General features: G+C 45.9%; 1 protein-coding gene across 4 annotated transcripts in view; it reads left to right on the top strand.

Annotated features, from left to right (window-relative positions):
* The window catches only part of CELSR1 (cadherin EGF LAG seven-pass G-type receptor 1), a 520,725-nt gene that overhangs the window by 257,117 nt on the left and 242,445 nt on the right, over positions 1–21,163 (top strand). For all 4 annotated transcript variants that reach the window (XM_086967271.1, XM_086967267.1, XM_086967274.1 and 1 more), the window contains exon 4: positions 7,201–7,316. In XM_086967271.1, coding sequence (XP_086823397.1) covers positions 7,201–7,316 — 116 coding nt within the window. The remainder of the gene's footprint in view (positions 1–7,200; positions 7,317–21,163) is intronic.

The raw sequence follows: 21,163 nt of genomic DNA, 5'->3' as shown, positions 1-21,163 counted from the left end.
TAGATCATTTTTTAATACCGCTGCAGGTAGGCTATTTGAGCCGCAGCTTTTGCAGGACCATCATCTAGCTTTGATCTTTTGTTCCGTTAAGTTTAAAGGCGGTACTCCTCTGGGTGTGCTCAGTGACGGTTCATCTGTGTTCCGGGTCTGGTACAGTTGGGAGATGTTCTCTACCCACTGTTCCTCAGTCGCTGTGTTTCCTAGGGCTCCAGCGGGCCCTTGCTCGAGTTGATTAATGATGGACCATACCAGCTTTCTCTTTTTTGTATTACATGCCTCCACAATTCTTACCCACCCCTGCTCCATGTTGGCTGCTTAGCCTCCCATTTCAACTTTTAGTACTCCTTTCTTATTTCAAGAAACAATTTGGGGTGCGCGCTTTTCGTGTATTGGGTCTTTAGGTTTCTGGCTGTTTTATTGAGTCGCTGCTTCTGTTGCCTTAAGACCTGGGTGCACCAATGCTTTTTATTAGGCATTTGCACGAGGTGTTGCTGTTGTTGGGGGGCCTAGCAGTTTTTTTTTCTTCAAAGAAGCCAGCATAGTCTCCCAATTTGAAGTCATGTTCAGGTTTGCTCCTTGCACTGTTGCTAAAATAGCTATCCATTTCTCGTCATTTTTCGTGGATAGTTTAGACAATCTTATTCACAGCCAGTGACCTCCTGGATCCTGTGTTCCGAGATTTTTCATGTGGTAGACTTACTGGTTGTGATTTGGTGTTTTTGTGATCTGAGGGTGGTGATCACTCATATCGGACCTCTATATGGAAGCTCTGTATGTCGTGAAATATGGAGGTGAACGTGTAATCCAATGTCAACTCTGAGTTCCTAGATTTGTGTGTTGTGGATATCGGTGAGTCAGCTGGCAATCTGCCATTGAGGGCCTCAACGACTCCTACTATGGTATGATCGCATTTATTGATGGTCGTACAGTGCGACACCTGCAGTGGAATTTCCAGCCTCCGATCTTGGACCCTTTCTGTAGTGCTACTCTTGCACTGATTGGCCATATTTAGATAGAAGTCTCCGGTAATGATCCATGATATCTCACCGTGTATGGCTCATAGTTTTAGTAATTTGTTTCCTATAGAATTGATTAGATTTTATGATAGAGGTTGCTTGTGATCCTGATTTCCAGTTTTGATGATGATTGCTAGCATGTTCGCAGTTGTCAGATCTTGTTGACTTGCATTAGAAAATGTTGCTAGTTGTCATGTAGGTTGTTTAAAGGTTTGTATTCAGAGCGATTACAGTAAAAGAGCAATTTTTAACATTTCCCAAAGTATTTTTTGGGGACATTATTCTTAGAAGGTGCGAATGGCAGCCCATCACTAGAGACTGGCCCTTATAGCATGTTACCTCACTTTTTTGAGCGGTCTCATATCCCCTGGGTGGGACAGTACATAGTATCCAGCAATAATCTAGGATAAGAAGTTTCTTGCGCTGCAACCTTTCCAGATGGTAGCATGCTTCCTGGATGCCATGTATTCCCTAGCAGCAGAGGTGTCTGATTCCTCACTCCCTCTTACTATATATTGAAGCAGGATGAAAATAACCCTTTCTTAGAACTTTTGGTAGTTTAGTTTCTTCCCATTCCTGATTTGTTTTCTTTTTGGCAGAAGACACTGGGGTCAACCAACTCCAATGTGACCCAATTCTCTTCAGTCTCTCTCCAGCAAAGGCACCGAAACATAGGTGTCTGTTCTTTCAGTTCCAACATTACTGTAGCTTTGGACCACAGCAGCTTGTACTTGCCTATTGATCCACCTCTAAAACCACTGTATTCTATCTAGGTATTTCCACAATCACTTTTGCCCTCATTTCTTTACCTAAAATCCTCCTTTTGTGCCTCAGTACACTTTTCATCCAACAAATGTTTACTACTTTAGCTGCTGGGGTTTCCCCATAGCGATGATAAGGTTGAAACTGTCCCCGGGAGAGTCATTTACAAGTGTCAAGTAATGGGGTTGAAGAGAAAAGAGGTGGAAAATGAATCCACATTTGCCCCAGAAGATGATGATAGCTGTTTGTGTGAGAATCTGGTGCTAACCAGGTTAAAAATGCAGATGGTGGGCACTGTGAGTTTAGGATGAGGCCCACTTTTGTAAAAATGCAACTGGCAGGATATGGGGTAGGAAGATTGGATCCATACAGACCTGAATGCAATTACATGCACATGTTGGCAGTGGAAGCATTGGATAAAGACTATGGTGCGATCCTGATTGGTCCAGAGATATAGTGATGAGAGACAAGTGGGAAGTTGGTGCCTGACACATTGGGGTGATCAAAGGTGGTTTCAGGTCCAACGTAGAAATTGAGAATTTATGTTGGTCCAACTTGCCCGGGAGATGTAAATAGTAATCGGAACACAGCAGTGCCTGTTTGTGTGCATATGATGGTTAAAAGGCCTCTGCCTTTGCAAGACAACTGTGAAATAAATGTCCCATCACAATGTTCATGGGCACATCGGCGCCGTTTACGTCCCAGAATTACACCGTCATAGGATAGATTCCAACCAAATGGGACAAAAAAGAAGCATTAAGTAATTTCAGACCCTAAATATATGCCATTAGGTATTTGGTTGTCAAATGTAAGCCAACTAGGGACTATTAGATGTATTGAGGTGATCGAGCTTGACATGCAGGTGTGGTTTACTTGTGGTGATTGACTATTGGGTACGTATATCACTTGCCAAGCCTTCATTGTGATATTCACATGTCCAGTAAGGTCCTTAATATCTCTTACAGTAGAGGCCAGTAGCTCGTGTCTGACTGTTGGTGGCAGAGTCTGGTGAGCACACACACCATGCCAAGCAGTAGCATACTTTTGGATGTGTGATATGGAAGACTTTAGGTGATCGGTGAAAGGTTTGATGTCAGGTGGTAGATGTGCCAAAAGTCAGAAGAGGGTGGTATTGAAACATGTGATAGTCTATCCGGTTGCACAAGAGTTGTCAGTGACCATTTTGAGAAATCGGAGGTTCAGCAGTGGAAACACATCCTCTCCAAACCCAACACAAATCAAAGAGACCGTTCACAACATAGCAGCCATTCTTCGACAGTGTGTGTTTTTGTACCTTTGTGAAATCACCTGCCAAATGTTACAATCTAGGGTGGCACACTCACACCACGTCATTAGGGATGCTTTTTCCACTCTTGAGCTTTTCATCTACAGATTATTGTGGTGGTTTAATTTAATTTATTCAATGGATGCAAAATGAGTTCAATACCCAAAATGCATTCGGCTATCACACAAGAACCCAGGACTGGAAATAGTGTCCATAATAACCCATAGGAAATAGGCCACCCTTTACAAATCACATGGGAGTTGCTATTATATACATGTTCCACAAAACCATCCTCGATTAGAAGTTCTATCCTGAAGTGTGTAAAGAGGACCTCAGCTGCACACCTGCCCCAGTTCCATAGCAATCTGTACCTAACTAACAAAATTATTCCGAGCCAAGACCAGTGCTCCCGGTTGGGGGCACAATTTTCATCTCCTGAGTCTGCCATCACCACCCCCTTTTGTACCGCTATTGGCCGCCATAAGTGTGGCAGGGTATGCTCAGACGTGAGTCCCTTGCTCACTTTGCCACTGGATTCAAGCAAGCCAGGCTGAAGACGGCTGGAATGCCAGAACCCGGTCCTCGGAAGCTTGCTTCCGGTCCAGGGAAGACATGGATTGACAGTTCGGGCTGGACTGTTCCCATGAGGCACAGGGTCAGACTGATTTGCATATAGCCATGTCTGAACTGGGGTGGCAGAGTGGGCTAAAGAACGGTCATGGATTAAACCCAGATCTTTTGACTGGGTGTGAGTGTTTGATTGATTCAGATGCTCCGTCCATCACCACCCCCTTTTGTACCGCTTTTGGCTGCCATAAGTGTGGCAGGGTATGCTCAGACGTGAGTCCCTTGCTCACTTTGCCACTGGATTCAAGCCAGCCGGGCTGAAGACGGCTGGAATGCCAGAAACCGGTCCTCGGAAGCTTGTTTCCGGTCCAGGGAAGACATGGCTTGGCAGTTTGGGGTGGACTGTTCCCATGAGGCACAGGGTCAGACTGATTTGCATATAGCCATGTCTGAACTGGGGTGGCAGAGTGGGCTAAAGAACGGTGATGGATTAAACCCAGATCTTTTGACGGGGTGTGAGTGTTTGATTGATTCAGATGCTCCGTCCATCACCACCCCCTTTTGTACTGCACTACAAATGGACATATTACCTTGGAAAGACTCTTCGTGCAAGTGACAAGGCCACTCAAGTGCATAACAAATAATGTTTTACATCACTCCCACGGAAGAGTTCTCAAAATCGAAAAGCAAACAAAACCTAATAAATCGAGAAACCACTGACAGATAAAATGTCATGTTAAACAATTCGGGGCATGTTAAGCTTTAAATCACTATTGTACCTTGTCTGCGTGCATCATCTTGTGTGCATCCAGTTCAGGCTGGGGATAGACGTGGCATTCTTGGGTGAGGGTGTGTGGTGTTAGTGAGTTTTTTATTTTATTTATTTTCTTTACTTGAGTTTTATAAAGCGCTGGCTAGACCCTGAGGTATCAGAGCGCTTTACATGAGGAAAGTTACATAGGTTACAAATTACACTTTGTTACAGAAGGTACAAGTTACAGTTACATCTGTTGGTTCTTGGCATGTAGAGGGGTAAGGGGGTAATGTAAAAGAGTGAGGGGGAGATTAACAGGAGTATAGACATAAGGATAAACAAAGCAGGTAAATGGAGAGGAATTCAGGGGAGAGAGGAAAGGAAAAAGGGAGGTAGCCAAATAATGATGGAGGGAAGCAGAGACGCGTAAGTGACTGTTTGGTGAACACATGGGCAACGGTGCCGCCAAGCTGTGCACGTGCAGTGATGACTGTAACCAAGGGCGCGAGCAGTACATTCCTTGCGTTTCCAGGCAGAGCCGGCCTTTGGTGATCCATTGTCTCTTCCATAAAGATGCTAATTGCCCCTTGGATCCCTTCTCGGCCTGTTATCTGCTGCGGGACAGCTGGAGTCTGCTGTTACCCTGGAGAGGGCAGTTACAGTGATGAGCGGGGGCTGACCAGATAGTCTCTCGTCCGTCAACATAATGACTCCCATAACAGTGCGGCAAGTAGAGTAGTGCAAAATGACAAGACCCCTACACACAAGTTGTTATTCCCTCTACCCTTCCTCTCCTCCACTCACTCAGAAAAGAGCCACTTCAAAAAAACTTCAGTTTTGATAACCCCGTAGATCTGGTTTCTTGCCAGAGCTTGGGACGCTCTGGTCTAGTGTCTGTGTGGACCAGGCTTGCCGCCAGCACTCATGGTTGGCATACAGAACCAGATAACGTGGACCAAATATCATCTGACCAAGATGTGACTCCTAAACATCGATCTCAGAAATATCGTCCCATTGGAGCTAATAATAGAATTTCTACACCCAGCTGAGTAAAAATGTTATCAAAGATATTTAGGGAACAATATTTATGCTAGACAATATCTTTTGTTATCAATATTCTGATACAGCCTTGACTTTCAGGGGCTGACACAAGAGGCTCCTGGCCCCCTCCCCTGTCAGTGCTCGGGCCCACTGGCGTTATGATGGTGTTCTGGAATGCTTCCAGCAGGTGGCGCCACCCGTTCTGAAGACATTAGGGCAGTGGCGGCTCCTTGAGGGAGTGCGGTAGGGCAGGGCAGGGTGGGGGGTAGCAAACTCCGGCATACAGCCGAACGGAGGTAAGAAAATAAGTAAAACTAATTACATTGTGCGCGCTGCATCGCCATTTGGCGTTGCAGCGCGCGCAGTGTAATAAGTTTTCTTTTTTTCTTTTCTTACCTCCGTTCGGCCGTATGCTGGCGTTTACTACCCCCCACCCTGCCCCGCCCCGCTGCCCCGCAGCACTCCCTCGAGGAGCCACTGCTGCATTAGGGTCCTGGCCTGCGGACAGTGCTTGGTGCTCTTAGGTTTATAAGTAGGGGTTGTTGTCTGTAGCGGTACTCCTGAGCAAGATCGTGTCAGGGGTTGGGCGCCCTCTGGGACTGAAGGGGTGCGTGTTATTTCCCCTTTGGGCATCAATGCAACTTTTCATAGTGAAGAACCTAACATATCATTGGCTAATTCTTGTTCCAGAGTCTGGTTGTATGAGCCTATTTGCACGCTCATTTTTTTCAATAATGATGATAGTAATTTTATAGATGGTCCCTACTCAGCACCATGTTGCCCTTTCTTAGGGCTGCAAATAGTAGGTGCTGTTATTACCCTAATGATGAGTACACACGGTATCTCCTCTCTGCCTGATTCCGAGTTGGCCGGGGTTCCTGCATCCAATTCTTCTCGGTGTTGAAACACTGGACCTGATTTTAATGGGCAGTATTTCCACCTTGAAGAATCTAATAGGGCTTTGACAGCAGGCAAGCTCCTTTCTCTTCTTCCTTTTTTGGCAGAGGGAAGCATACAGTGCTTCTCTTGATAGTACTTCGCTTCCCCTTCACTCAACCTACTCACCCCAACCCATTTCTCTCCACCCTCCACCCCAAAGAGAGGCCAGAATATGCATGTACCACCTGCTCACACATTCATGTCCACAGAGAGCATTTAGATGAAGATATTGTGGAGGGGCTGTTAATTAGGGACAGACCCTATCATGCATGCCAAACCGCCCGATTCAGGCGGGAGACTACCGACTACAAGGCTAGTTTCCCGAAAATCCGATTCCTTAGCGGGATTCTGCCGACAGGGACTGGTCTTGTGTGATTCGGAGTATTTACTGTCCGTAACCTGCTTCCCCACACCAGTGCACGTCATATTGGTCACACCCTCTTTGCCTGGCATAGCGCTTTCTCCATGCACCTGACAAAGTAAGGAAAGAACTTTGTATTTTCATTTAGTACCACTACATGACAGTAGACCAGATTCAGGCCTCAATAGAATTCATTGGGAGAAATGCATTCTCCTGGTTATTTTAAAAAAAATCTCCCACTTTACTCTTCTAAAATGTTGGCATGTATGCCGTATGTAGAACCGAAAGTTATTGAATCGCACTCCGTGGTATTCAAATTACACATTTGTGATTTAGTGATTAATCAAGTTGGAGGGCGTGCACTGAGGTATGGTCCCCTAAACCTGGGCGTATGAAAATAACTGCACTATGTAGAATCTAACCTTTCCCTGTGCGCTACCTCATGCGTGACATGCCCGTCTTCTTGTGGTTTCAGGTTTGCCACCAGAGAGAGGAATGCCCTGCTGCTCTACAACGGGCGCTTCAACGAAAAGCATGACTTCATCGCCCTGGAGATCATAGAGGAGCAGATCCAGCTGACCTTCTCAGCAGGTAAGGCGTGAAGTGTTTTTTCTGACGTCACTTCGGCAGCGTTCGGATAATATGATGCCTTTCCACGTAAACTGTGAATTTGCACCTGGTACAAATACAATTTTTGCACTGGTAGGTCAACACAAGTGCGTATGCGCTGTTGTTATGCCCCTGTTCCTTATCAGAAATCTCATTAGTGTAGAAGATTTTTCTGCCTCCAAAAATATTCCTTTTTTAGGTCGAGGGACCGTTAAGCTGCGAAGCAGCTTCCGGTCCGGAGAATTAATGTCATCTAGTGGGGCTTCAGAACCCGCCTCCCTGCCCTGTCTCTCCACCATTGGCTGGCTTCCTAAATGGAGGCCAGCCATTGGAGGAGAGAGCCGTCCCTCCAAAGAAGCTCCGTCTTTTTCGGATTCCGGGGGCGTGATTTTTTGCATTCTTTAGCCCTGTGACGTCGTCTGTCACTCAGGGCGCAAAAAACACGCCTCCGAATCTGAAAATGGCGGCGCTTTTCTTTTGGCCATTCCACAACAACAGCCGCCCCAAGAAGTCGCAGCCTCCTCCACCTGGCAGTCTCTGTGTGCCCAAGAGTACACATCGCGCCTCTCGTTTTCTGCTGCCCACCGCAAATCGAAGGGGACGTCCACCGCTGCCCATCTGCACCCCACGCACCCAGGAGCAGTGAGAGTCAGGACGCAGACCTCACCAACGTTGTGCTTTGTTTTTCTGCTTCTTCCCGGCACACAGAGAGTGCCCCCTGCGAGGCGCCGAGACGCCCCCCCCTCCCCCTGAGTGGAGGCAGAGACAGAGGCAACGCCAGGGAGGAGCAGAATATCCGAAGGGAGAGAAATCCTTTGCATTCCAAAGCGCAAGACTTCACCCATAAGCCCCTGCTCAAAGCTCGCACCTGAGACCATCGTGGGCTGAGCAGAGCAGAACAGCGCAGTGAGAAGAGCATACCGGCAGTTATGTCCAGGATGTTACTGTTTATGTGCCCGACGTTATTTTTCCACGCGCTTAAAGGGATGTATATTTAGGGAGGGATGGAGGGCGCATGAATATACGCTTGATTATTAGGTTGCATTTTTGTTCATCCGTGTTGTTTATCTTCCTATTGTTGTGGGGCAGTTTCTAACGTGCCATTATTTTCGCAAAAATGGATTTCCCCAGTGTTAAGTTCTCGGAACTCCGCCACTGAATGAGCCGTGCAGGCGGAAACTTTACTATAGCGTTATAAAATTGAATTTGTTATCCGGCTGGTGTTTGTGTACGTCTCCATCTCAGATGGTGTTTTTTCTTGACCCTATCCGTGGCTTTATTGAAAATGGGGAGGGAGGGAGGGGGGAATGGACGCCGACATCATTTAGAGGGTTTTGAACGGCATCCAGTAAGTTCTTGCACCGATTCCTCTGAGATTATGTGGTACTTAACTCCTGTTTCTTGTGTGTATGAGCGAGCACTTTCAGACTTATTTAACATGTTTAACCCCGTGGAGTTCTGTATCTCTGCCTATTGAACGAGGAAACTCCATTTCCCAGGTGTGTGTGCAAAGAGCTGCCGACCTCCCGTCTTGGGCTGTGAAATACCTGTCCCGTGGGGTGCCTTGATCGTCCTACCAACGCCAAAGGAGGCTGCCATGGCATCGGCATCCCACGTGGGGGGCGGCCACGTCGCTTCTTGGCAGAGTGTGAGTGCAGAGTGCGAGTGCAGAGTAGTTAGTGCAGAGTAGTGAATGCAGTGCAGAGTAGTGAGTGCAGTGCAGAGTAGTGAGTGCAGTGCAGAGTAGTGAGTGCAGTGCAGAGTAGTGAGTGCAGTGCAGAGTAGTGAGTGCAGTGCAGAGTAGTGAGTGCAGTGCAGAGTAGTGAGTGCAGTGGTGAGTAGTGAGTGCAGTGGTGAGTAGTGAGTGCAGTGGTGAGTAGTGAGTGCAGTGGTGAGTAGTGAGTGCAGTGGTGAGTAGTGAGTGCAGTGCAGAGTAGTGAGTGCAGTGCAGAGTAGTGAGTGCAGTGCAGAGTAGTGAGTGCAGTGCAGAGTAGTGAGTGCAGTGCAGAGTAGTGAGTGCAGTGCAGAGTAGTGAGTGCAGTGCAGAGTAGTGAGTGCAGTGCAGAGTAGTGAGTGCAGTGCAGAGTAGTGAGTGCAGTGCAGAGTAGTGAGTGCAGTGCAGAGTAGTGAGTGCAGTGCAGAGTAGTGAGTGCAGTGCAGAGCAGTGAGTGCAGTGCAGAGCAGTGAGTGCAGTGCAGAGAGTGCAGTGTGCAGAGTAGTGAGTGCAGTGTGCAGAGTAGTGAGTGCAGTGCAGAGAGTGCAGTGTGCAGAGTAGTGAGTGCAGTGTGCAGTGCGTGCAGTGTGCAGAGCAGAGAGTGCAGTGTGCAGAGCAGTGAGTGCAGTGCAGAGTGCTGTGTGCTTTTGAGTGCAGAGTGCTGTGTGCTTTTGAGTGCAGAGTGCTGTGTGCTTTTGAGTGCAGAGTGCTGTGTGCTTTTGAGTGCAGAGTGCTGTGTGCTTTTGAGTGCAGAGTGCTGTGTGCTTTTGAGTGCAGAGTGCTGTGTGCTGTTGAGTGCAGAGTGCTGTGTGCTGTTGAGTGCAGAGTGCTGTGTGCTGTTGAGTGCAGAGTGCTGTGTGCTGTTGAGTGCAGAGTGCTGTGTATTGGCAATGTAAATGACAATGCCATTTATTTATGATTTAAAGAAAAAAAAAGAAATGTCATGAGCAATGCCAATAGCGCTACCTTTAATGATGCCGAGACCATTGCATTGTAAATGCTTGTCCTCCTATAGTTATAGTAATAATGAACAGGTGCCACGTGCTGACTTTTATGCTAACCCTGTGAATTAATTTATAGTCTATTTTGCATTAATTTGCAACATATTTACACTCTTCAGATGCCGCTTGAGTACTTTAGAAATAGAACGGCCATTTTAGCTTGCAAAATCTCAGTAATGATGGCAGTTACTTACTTGTGTTGGAGTGACCTGCTCCCAGCAGTATTTAAACACCATATCCATTATAAACCCAAATGTACATGTGTATACATTTCGTGTTTGCAGGCGTTGGCTTTCTTCTTTGCATTTTGGTATCGTTTATGCATTCTCTGTTTTTGTGATGTCTTAAAGTGCCCACAGGCGACAATAAAGTGAGAGATTTGTGTTTTTTAAAGCATTTGTTTAAATAAAGCTACATGAATATTTTGGTACAATAGCAAACTGTCACTACATCCAACTCCCCTCTGATCTTCAAGGAGCCCTTGAAAAAGCTCACAGCCTTCAATCGGTTCTAAAGTCTCCCCAGTGCCAAGATGCTGCGGAGTTGGGGTACGATGTGATGAACAAAAAAAATCACAATGTAAAAACAAAGCTGACCATATCTTCTCTTGGTGTGCAAAATAGCCTTTAAACAAGCCAATATTTTTGGGGTTGGGCGCCAGCCTTTGGCTTGGTCAATGATGTTATTTCCTGGTTTTTATAAAATTTAGGGGGAAGCTACTAGACACTCATTAACCTAAAAATTCACTAGAATATTTTTGGAGTCTCAGAACATGCGCATTGTCCTAGTTGTATCTTCAAGTGAGGGGAACTACTTTGTGTGTGAATGTGCTCCTTGTGAAAGAGCAGAATGCCATCAATCACAACAAAATTCGCTAATGGTTAAAGTGGGCGAACCATTGACCCTTGCAGTAGTGGACAGACAAAAAATGTGCATGACGCAATAATAGTGCAATGGATGAAGCGAACTGGCTGAAAGCCTATGTAGCTAGATATATTATACATATAATTTTAGTAAAACCAAATGGTCTTTGCTAACGCCAGTCCTAAAGAGGTTTGTGCTGTTATTCCTGTGACTGTTAATCTCCTCTTTGAGTGAAAGTACAAGGCAGTGAAACGTAGAGTGAGTGGGCCGTGCTTTCTGTGGCAACCTGCCTGAAGGTGTAGCGTGGATGTTCAGGCTGCAACTGGTCCTGCTATGCAAGCGGCCTCCCCCCTGTTTGACCTGTGCGCCTAGACGTTTTTGTGCTGGATTTTTTCTTAATTTTGACGAGGAGCTGTGAGGGTGTGTGGTGATGTGGTTTCGTATTCTGGCTGAGCCTTCACTCTATACTCTGCTAGCCTTCCTGCCTGTCTCAACCTGACCGGGATTGCAGCAGAGACACCCTGAGGATGCCTCTGGGTTCTCCTTCAGCTTCTGTGCCTGTGATTGATGCTGTCTGCTGCACACTCTGTTTACTGGCTGGATTATTCTTAGAAACGACATCTGTCGGACCAGCATTAATGTATGTTCCTAAATCCCTACAGCCCACATGACAAAATAATTAAAGAAGTGTGAGCGCGTGCTGTCACAGAGCGCTGTTGTCCTCAGGCTCACATCGGTCAAGAAATCCAACGTGGATAGCACACATTTTTTAAAGGAGTAACTGCCAAAATGCGTTCTTCTCTTGTGCAGAGTTATCTGACTGTCCTATTCATATGTCAATGATAGGAGAGTGACAGGAAAACATGCATAGCTTGTCAGAACTCTTAGATAATCACAAGGGAAAATTTGATTTTTAGTCCTTCTAAATTTCTAATATTGACGTCTGATAAAACTATTTAGCTTGCACTAGAGTCGAAAATGTGATTGCTCAAGAAAAATGCTAAGAACATATTTCATCCCCCACAGTCCCTCTTCCTTTGCCCTGTTCATATCTCACCAATGTGGGACTGTAGATGGAGTGTGTCACACACACACACACCCTATTACTTATTTGCTGCATCCATCTCTAAGGTAAACAATGCCACACGCACACACCTGAGATAATCACTGCTCAGAAACCTAATTCTCACACTATAATCCTCAGATGATGGCTGTAGCTAGGCTGCTGACCGACCACCTTCTCTAATACTTTACTTCTCTCCCTAAAGTTAACAATGTTCCATTCTCACATCACAGCACCAGCCTCAATTCATGGCTTTAGTGTGACTGCTTGACTCCCATCCTCATCACCACAAATAAATCACATCTATTGATCAGTTTATTTTTGTTCGAATTTCCAATGCACACACCAGCACCTTGAGATCACTGCTGTAGTGTTGGTGCATGCCACTCACAGTCACTCATGCTTTGCAACCCACCTTAAGGAAACAATCTTCAATTCTTTTGTTCCCACATCACCACCTTGAGAACATTCAAGGTTACTGTCTGCTGTGTCTGTCTTTCTGTCTGTCTGCCTATCTATACATCTATCTATCTATCTGTCTATCCATCCCAAAGGTGAATGGTGTTCTTAGTTCTCACACCATATTCCTCAGATCATTAATTTAGAGTGGCAGCTTGCCAATCGCTACTTGTAAACTACTTCTGTTGGTAAGGTTAGCTATATCTATTAAGACATGGCCCTGTTCAACTACTTGAACATGAAAGACTTCTATTATCATTACCAAAGTAAATAACAAGCCATGCAACAAACTACTTTTTCAAACCATAATCCAACAAAACATTTTCCATGATATTTTGAATAGTAATTGATTTTAACTTGGAGGTCAAACTTGAATATAGGCGTAGTTTTACAGGATTACCCCTCTGTCTCAGTGGCCGCTCCGCAACCCCTTCCCTTTCCTTCGCATCAGAGGAAAGCAGCCACGTGCTTTACATGCTTGAAAGTACAGGCATCTGCCAGCCTGATCAAAGGCTTGCTGGGCTGAAGATCTCACAGCCCTGCTGGCCGTGACGGCATCAGTCCAGAAAAAAACATGTAAGGAACCTCCACCTATTGCTGCATGGGAGTGTCGCTGATATCCCTGGATGCTTTGGGTTTAACCCTTGAAGACTGTCTATCAGTGATGTCTCACATCGCTCGTTCTCAACTCTTGAGATCAACAAGTCTCACTGACTCACCCCAGAATGTGAAGAGTGAAAGAAGGTTCTCTTATCATTGGCTGTCCTCTGACAAGATTAGGCATTGTGAGTAGGTGGTGGAGTCTACCGTTTCCTTCTTCCCTCCTGAAGCCTCCAGCTCCTTTCTGGGTCATTTCTTCTTCCTCCTGCCACCTGTTGGTCCTGCCTTCACCACCGCAGCCCTTTAGGTACGTGCTTTATTGAATGTTTGAGTGTGTATGTATGCTTTTAAATGTATGTGTATTTGCACATGTGCTTGTTAATGGTTGTGTGCAAGGGTATCCATGTATATGCTTGTGAATGGGTGGGTGTGTGTATGTGCCCTCATGCGTGCTTGTGAATACATTGGTTGATGCGAGTATGTGAGCACGGGTGTGATGGTAAAAGGATGGGTGCGAGTCAGTGCTTAAGTTGAGCCGGTGGTTTCCGGTGCTCGGCAATGGCACGTAATTTTCAACACTGGGGCTTGTGACATTCGGCCACAAGGTGGCGCTATTCGGCTAATATCGAGATAACCACAACAATAGTCTATGATTAATTCAGTATACATTAAAATGACTATCAAATGCCACCCAAGCCATTCTTTTCGCTTTGGGGGCCTGGAATTGTCCAAATTATCACACTTGTAAGAGTGTGATGGTTAATGTCATTGGCAGCATGGCAGGGGCAACGTGTGATGCAACCTGCAGTGCCTTCTGACGAGAGCACAGCACTCTTAAAAAATGTTTTATTTTACTGTGAGTGTGTGTGCCTGCATTTGCTTGTGGATTGGTGACAGTGAGTATGTGAATGTGCCCACCCCACTGGCTATTGTAATTAACCGGCTGCCACTGCCCTGTCTCTCCCTTTGATGACATAACATGGTGAGGCTCGGTAAAATAACTGAACACAAATCATGGAAGTTTCCTTTCAGGTGAGTAGACTGTAGATTCATAAACCTATTTTCGGAGACACCTTTTTATGCAGTCAGTTTTTCCAAAATAGTGTAACATTTTTGTCTGCCTAGGACCAGTATTCTCAATTTAGGCCAATGACCATCTCCAGGCTGGAGACAGACAAGTCATTAGATTTTGAGGCAGGTGGTGTACTAAATAGATAACCGATTTATTCCTTATATGAAATACTACACATGCAGTTGTAATGGATTCAGTCGTAGGTCTTAATGTTCATCACAGCCATAGCCCCATGTTCGGTGTGGTTACCCATTGTCAAAAACGTCCAGACTTATAAAAGGGATGAATAAACTGCAGTGAGGTGTGTCTAGTCTACTTTTGATATTCAGCTTACAATATATTGATTACTCATTGAGGTGCTGCATGCTAAAAAGTGGAACACTTATGGCACACCTATTGGTACTGCTACACACCAGTGTATTATCCTCAACATCAAAAAAGAAATTGTATTAATCTCAATCTTGTTTTCTTTGTGGGAAACTCCTATCGGGTTTCTTTACCAACTTTTTTTTCCGCCTACTCTTGTTTCTACTAATAATAATAATAATTCTGTATTGCCAAAGTGGGACTTCTCACCCCTATGGGGGTCCTGGTGCTGGGGGCCGTCAGGGTGATTAAGTGAGCTATTGCCCAGGGTCAGATGATGCTGAGCTGCCGCCGGCGATCGAACCGCGAGTCCTTCGATCCGGAGTCAGCCGCTGTGGCCACCCACCCCACGCCTCTCTCCTAACACACATGATGTGTCTACTGATCTATGGCATTCCAATCGTGCTCAGTTCATCTGAGGATTCAGTATTCAATCTGTGATGCTTTTCAACCAAACTGGGTACTCCAGTTGGAATTGAAGTGTTGGGCATTGTCGGATCTACAGAATGAACCAGGCTTGGGCCCGATTATCCAGCCTTGGAGGTTCATCTCCGAGCTCGGTATCCCTCAGTAGTTCTACGTGCATGACTTCTGAAGCAGTTTGGTCTCAGCCAGTGCTTGAAATGGAAAACTATAAGTGCAGGTACTCTGTACCAGAGTACCTGCTTGTACCTGCTTGTTTCCGAGAAGTGCCGGTACTCTACAAATTAAAGTATAGCATTTCTCTTGAAGTGCCGGTACTCTCGCAATAAAAAAGTGCTAGTACTCCGTACCAGAGAGTACCGGCCCATTTAAAGCACTGGTCTCAGCAGTAAGTAAAGCTGTGGGGTGGGGGCAAATGTTGATTTAGACCCCAACTGCAGAGTGCACACTTCTTTTGTGGATTTAGGTGGGGCAGGTTTTTGCATAATAATTCCTAGATCTTGCAACACGAGCTCCACCGCTGCCTCCAGGGTCTGAGCTGCTTCCTGTGGGCCAAATTCTGTAGAAGATCAATATTTATCTGCCCATTTTTCTCCCCTGCATACTTATTTACTGATGCAATGCTTAGCTTTGGGAAGAGAGAATTCCTGTCACAATATCCTAATTGCGATAGGTCTTATTGGTTTCCTATATTCTGGTTTCCTTGATATATTACACAATATTATAAGGATTTTGTAACCAGAGACATTAACTATAACCGCTTCATGATGTCCTCCAAGCCAATATCGCCGAAGTTCTCCCCCTGCTCAATAAGATGTGGGCACACCCTCATCAGAAAGATGCTAGTCTTGCATCGTTCATCCTCCTCGAAAAAGCCAAGTTGGATTTATACTCCAGCGTCATTTGGCAAGGCAGTGGGTAGACAGCGTGGAGTATTGCGCTGCATTTCTATCAGTAATTCATATTAATAGTTCATACTTTCAAAACACTCAGAAAACCAAGGAATACGCCACAGATCTGGCCTTCAAGATTCCTACAGATCCATGGGCGGGCTCTCCATTTGAATGAATACTGCCATTGCTTTTACATAGCAGAACTGTAAAGAATGGCAAAGCAATGGTTTCATTTCAACCACTATAAATCTCTCTTAGTATCATTCCATTGTATTCCATTCCATCATGTTTCAGCGGTCCACCATGGATGTACCAATTTAAGCCACATGAACTCTGAATGGGAGCACAAGTAACTCTCGATATAGGTCTGCGATACTAGGCTTGGCTTACAGTTAGAAAGGTGCAGCTTGAGAGTCTACCCCCCAAAATGGAGGCACAAGCAATCTCACACAATGCAACGGAACCGGAAATTCCGGCAGATGTGTAGCTTGAGTCCTTAATGCCATGTGAGCTTGAGGCCCATCACTGGGCACACCTATTAATGCCCTGTGAGCGTGAGGCCTATCTATGGGCACACCTATGAATGCCCTGTAAGCTTGAAGCCCATCTCTGGGCATACCTGTTAATGCCCTGTGAGCTTGAGACCCATCTCTGTGCATACCTGTCCTGTTTAGAGTGACTCAACTATACAATAAGAGTGGGGGATGCAAATAATGAAATAAACATAATCAGTGGCATCTCCCCTGGATAGAAATCAATGCCCTGTTTATCTTAGGGTGCCTGTGCCATTACAGGAGGGGAACAAAGCAGAAGATACAACTGTTGCAGAGCAATTAGGATGCACTACACACCACAGTAATTGACCCACTCCCCTAACCCAAGCAAAACATTTGTATTTCATTTGTCAAGGAAAAGCCAATGGCATCTGAAGTTCTGCCCTGGGTGTCTTTTTGGACCTCGTAATATATGAATGTACGTTTCAACCATTTACTACCTGGCTTACTTTCACATTTAATCCCCCATATTTGGGAAAAGCTGGGTGAGGGTTCCACCACATGTCTTGTCATAACGCAACAGTGAGCTCCAGAATTACGATGACTGTCTTGGAAATCCTTTGTGGGTGAGATGTCAGTCATTACAGAGTATTGTAGACACAGCTCAATGCAGAGGGACTTGTCTCGTCAGAAAAGAATCTCCTGGAAATTCCTGATGCTGCAGAGGAAGCCATATCTGTGATGCCAGACTCTTGGAAATCTAACTAAAGCAAGACAAGTTCATATTGTTACTGGCTGTGATAACTAGAACAAAAGAATGCCCTGCCTGGTGATGCTGGAGAATCCCTGGTTTACCAAACATCTGGCAAAGAATGACCAGAAAACCCTTCTTATTGGTGTACCCTCTGCCAGTCTAATTAGCTCTTTACATCAGGCTGGAAGGTTTCAACGACAATGATGGCATCCTTTACTACTTGTGTACATTTAAACGGGGTGGCTGAGCAGGTGGTTTCATATTCTCATATTATGGAGATCTAAGAGGAGATTTTTAGATTTGTTTTGGCCTAGTTATTTGGGCTTAATCACTCAAATAAGAATAGTACTCATTGTAAAAAAAAGTCTGTGTGCAATCATCTATGCTGTGATCCTCCGATGTATTTAAGTTATAAACTCGGGTCAATAAACTGATTTTATGTGCAACTTCTGGCATGAGTTCAGTAGCTTTGACATTAAGCGAGGGGCAGCACAGCAGCACTGGATAGCAATTGGGTTATTGCCCGCTCACCTACCTGGTATAAAGGGCAGGGGATGCCGGCTTCTATATGCAGACTCCTGTTATCTTCCCACAATAATCCATCACTCCGACTGATCTACAGAGGCATGAAGCAATACATTTCCTCGGGCATACCCACTGTAAGTGCATTCTGCACCTTCTACTCCGTTGCTGTGCTCCCTTTAGGGACTATTGCGTCCGTTTTCCCTGAATGCCCGAGCGGAAAAATTATGTTTACTAAATTGGTACCATGATCATTTCTAAGCTGTTCATGGCAAATATATGAGATGCTCATAAGGAATTACATTTTCTTTGGAAGTGGTCCTCTACCTGGCGCACAGTAATAGTTTGTGGAATATGCATAACCCCACTAGTTAAGAAGAGGTGTTCCCACCCCATTGTCATCATCAGAGTATTGAACCTTTCAATCACTCTATCCCCCCAACCATTCAGTTAATTTAGACTGACCTCCCGTCGCGACTGTGGCTTTCTTTTTAACCCCTTCACTGCGGGGCTAATTTCCCCGTGGTGCGGGGGGGAGGGGGGCCGCGCACGGCGCCGCTGTGCTCATGACGAGCCCAGGCTCGTCATGCAGAACGGTGCTCGTGTGCTCATGACAAGCCTGGGCTCGTCATGAACCCGCCCGCGCAATGGAACGCTCAGCACAGCGGGGGAATTAGCCCCGCGTGTGAGCGTTCCACGGCTCATGACGAGCCCAGGCTCGTCATGAGCACACAAGCACCGTGCTGCATGACGAGCCTGGGCTCGTCATGAGCACTGAAGGGGTTAATTCATTACGGTCTCAGTTTTTGTTGACTTTGTTTCCCACCCCATTTCCTCCCATGCAATCTTCAGCAATTCCTATTTTCTTTTTCGAACTGTCATATATCGCTGGCATGCTAGTAGCCAATTCATTACCCTTTACAAACAAATGAATTCAATGTGAGCTACTGTTGTTTACTTTTCCCAGTGGACCGTGCCTCACATACTCTCTACTACTGGGTTTCTTCACTATTGTATCTGCTGGCCCGCTTCGGTGAGGAGATGACACAGTTGCCTCCAAAAACTATATGTTAAAACAGAGAGAAAATCCAACTTGCTAGAGGCAGAAGTACATTGGATTTGGGAGGTTTAACCCTGAAATTCTGGATGCGTGACTCGTGGGAATATGATGGTGGGAAGACGTGCACCTTCTGGTTGAGGTGGGTTTGGAAACGTTGCATGGACATCAGTTCACTAAATTGCCTTGAGTAGAAGAAGTGACATCACAAACCTTTTGACCACTGAAGACATAACAGCGATGTTTGTCTCATCCTTAACCCTGCAACTGCATCTCGTTTGTTGGTGATGGGATAGTGGAAGGGCAAGAGCTGGTAAGGACAGAAAACTAAAGAGCACCCGTGCACCTATATACAGAGTGCTTAGAACCCTGCTTACATTTAATTTCCGCCATCCCGCCCATGGGCAGGAGAGCAGGGGCAGCACAGGCAGACCTATGATCAGGGCCACCCGAATTATGCGATTGTGCGGCCGCTGCGATTTTTGACTATTTAAGGATTTGCCACATTTGCCACATAATCCATCATCTGCTGCATAATCTGGCGATTTTAACAGCAAAAAAATTTGTTTCGAGTTCAAAGGCTTTACAAGTTACTAAAAATTGCAGCAGCATGTGCTAAAAAGCGGTTGAAAAGATTTTGCAAAGGTTGACTGGTCACCTTTCTGTTGCTTATTGCTAGATTTGGTTATTAAACTAGTACGAATAAGGTGCACCCAACTACCAGACCGCATTAACGAGTGTAAAAAGTGCAAAATAATAACTTAATACTATTTAAAAATGTGCTGCATTATGCCAAGTAATTTACTCAAACCTGCCACATAATTTGGCCCGCGCCTGCTACATAATTCTAGTGATTCAGAAAAGGGGCTGGTGATGAACAGTGTCTGAATTAAGCAGACCACTCTTACCCAGTCCAAAGATCAGGGCTTGATCCATCACCGTTATTTAGCTCACTGCGCCATCCCAGCTCAGAACCTGGCTATATGCAAATCAGTCTGTCCCTGGCCCAGTGCATCATGGGAACAGGGCAGACTAAACTACCAAGCCAATTCTTCAACAGAAAGGAGACAAGCTTCCGGGGACCGGTTTCTGGCATTTAAAAAACGGTGATGGATCAAGCCCTGATCTTTGGACTGGGTAAGAGTGGTCTGCTTAATTCAGACACTCTGTTCATCACCACCCCCTTTTCTGAATCATATTTGTCCACCATAACCGTGGAAGGGTATACTCGGATGTGAGTCCCTTGCTCATTGCACCATCAGGATTCAAGCAAGCCGAGCCGAAGACGGCTGAAATGCCAGAAACCGGTCCCCGGAAGCTTGTTTCCTTCCCAGTATAAGAATTGGCTTGGTAGTTTGGTCTGCCCTGTTCCCATGATGCACTGGGCCAGGGTCAGACTAATTTGCATATAGCCAAGTTCTGAGCTGGGATGGTGCAGTGAGCTAAAAAACGGTGATGGATCAAGCCCTGATCTTTGGACTGGGTAAGAGTGGTCTGCTTAATTCAGACACTCTGTTCATCACCACCCCCTTTTCTGAATCATATTTGTCCACCATAAGCGTGGAAGGGTATACTCAGATGTGAGTCCCTTGCTCATTGCACCATCAGGATTCAAGCAAGCCGGGCCGAAGACGGCTGAAATGCCAGAAACCGGTCCCCGGAAGCTTGTTTCCTTCCCAGTATAAGAATTGGCTTGGTAGTTTGGTCTGCCCTGTTCCCATGATGCACTGGGCCAGGGTCAGACTAATTTGCATATAGCCAAGTTCTGAGCTGGGATGGTGCAGTGAGCTAAAAAACAGTGATGGATCAAGCCCTGATCTTTGGACTGGGTAAGAGTGGTCTGCTTAATTCAGACACTCTGTTCATCACCACCCCCTTTTCTGAATCATATTTGTCCACCATAAGCGTGGAAGGGTATACTCAGATGTGAGTCCCTTGCTCATTGCACCATCAGGATTCAAGCAAGCCGGGCTGAAGACGGCTGAAATGCCAGAAACCGGTCCCCGGAAGCTTGTTTCCTTCCCAGTATAAGAATTGGCTTGGTAGTTTGGTCTGCCCTGTTCCCATGATGCTCTGGGCCAGGGTCAGACTAATTTGCATATAGCCAAGTTCTGAGCTGGGATGGTGCATTGAGCTAAATAACGGTGATGGATCAAGCCCTGATCTTTGAACTGGGTAAGAGTGGTCTGCTTAATTCAGACACTCTGTTCATCACCACCCCCTTTTCTGAATCACATAATTCTAGTGGCCCTACCTATGATAGAAGGTGCCACCCTGGCTAGTTCCAGCTGATGGCCATGGCTGGAGAAGGTCGCCCTTTTAGCTCGAAGAACAGTGGAGAGCACACCGCACCGAATTAACACACCTCCCGTGTCAGAGTTAGTTCAGGTGTTGTGGGTGTTTGAGTCACTTTGTTTCTAGGTGCATGAATGCAGGTGGGAGGGGACCTGTCACACATGAAGCTCGCATTTCTAATGCAAACAGCTCATAATGTTTTTCCTTTCTTCCCCCTCTCGCTGGGTCTTTTGTCGCAGCGTTTTACGCCCT

Source organism: Lissotriton vulgaris, chromosome 1_1 (assembly GCF_964263255.1).
Source record: "Lissotriton vulgaris chromosome 1_1, aLisVul1.2, whole genome shotgun sequence".
Lineage (NCBI taxonomy): Eukaryota > Metazoa > Chordata > Amphibia > Caudata > Salamandridae > Lissotriton > Lissotriton vulgaris.
The sequence above is the reverse complement of the archived record's forward strand: the minus strand, read 5'-3'. Positions and strand labels throughout refer to the sequence as shown.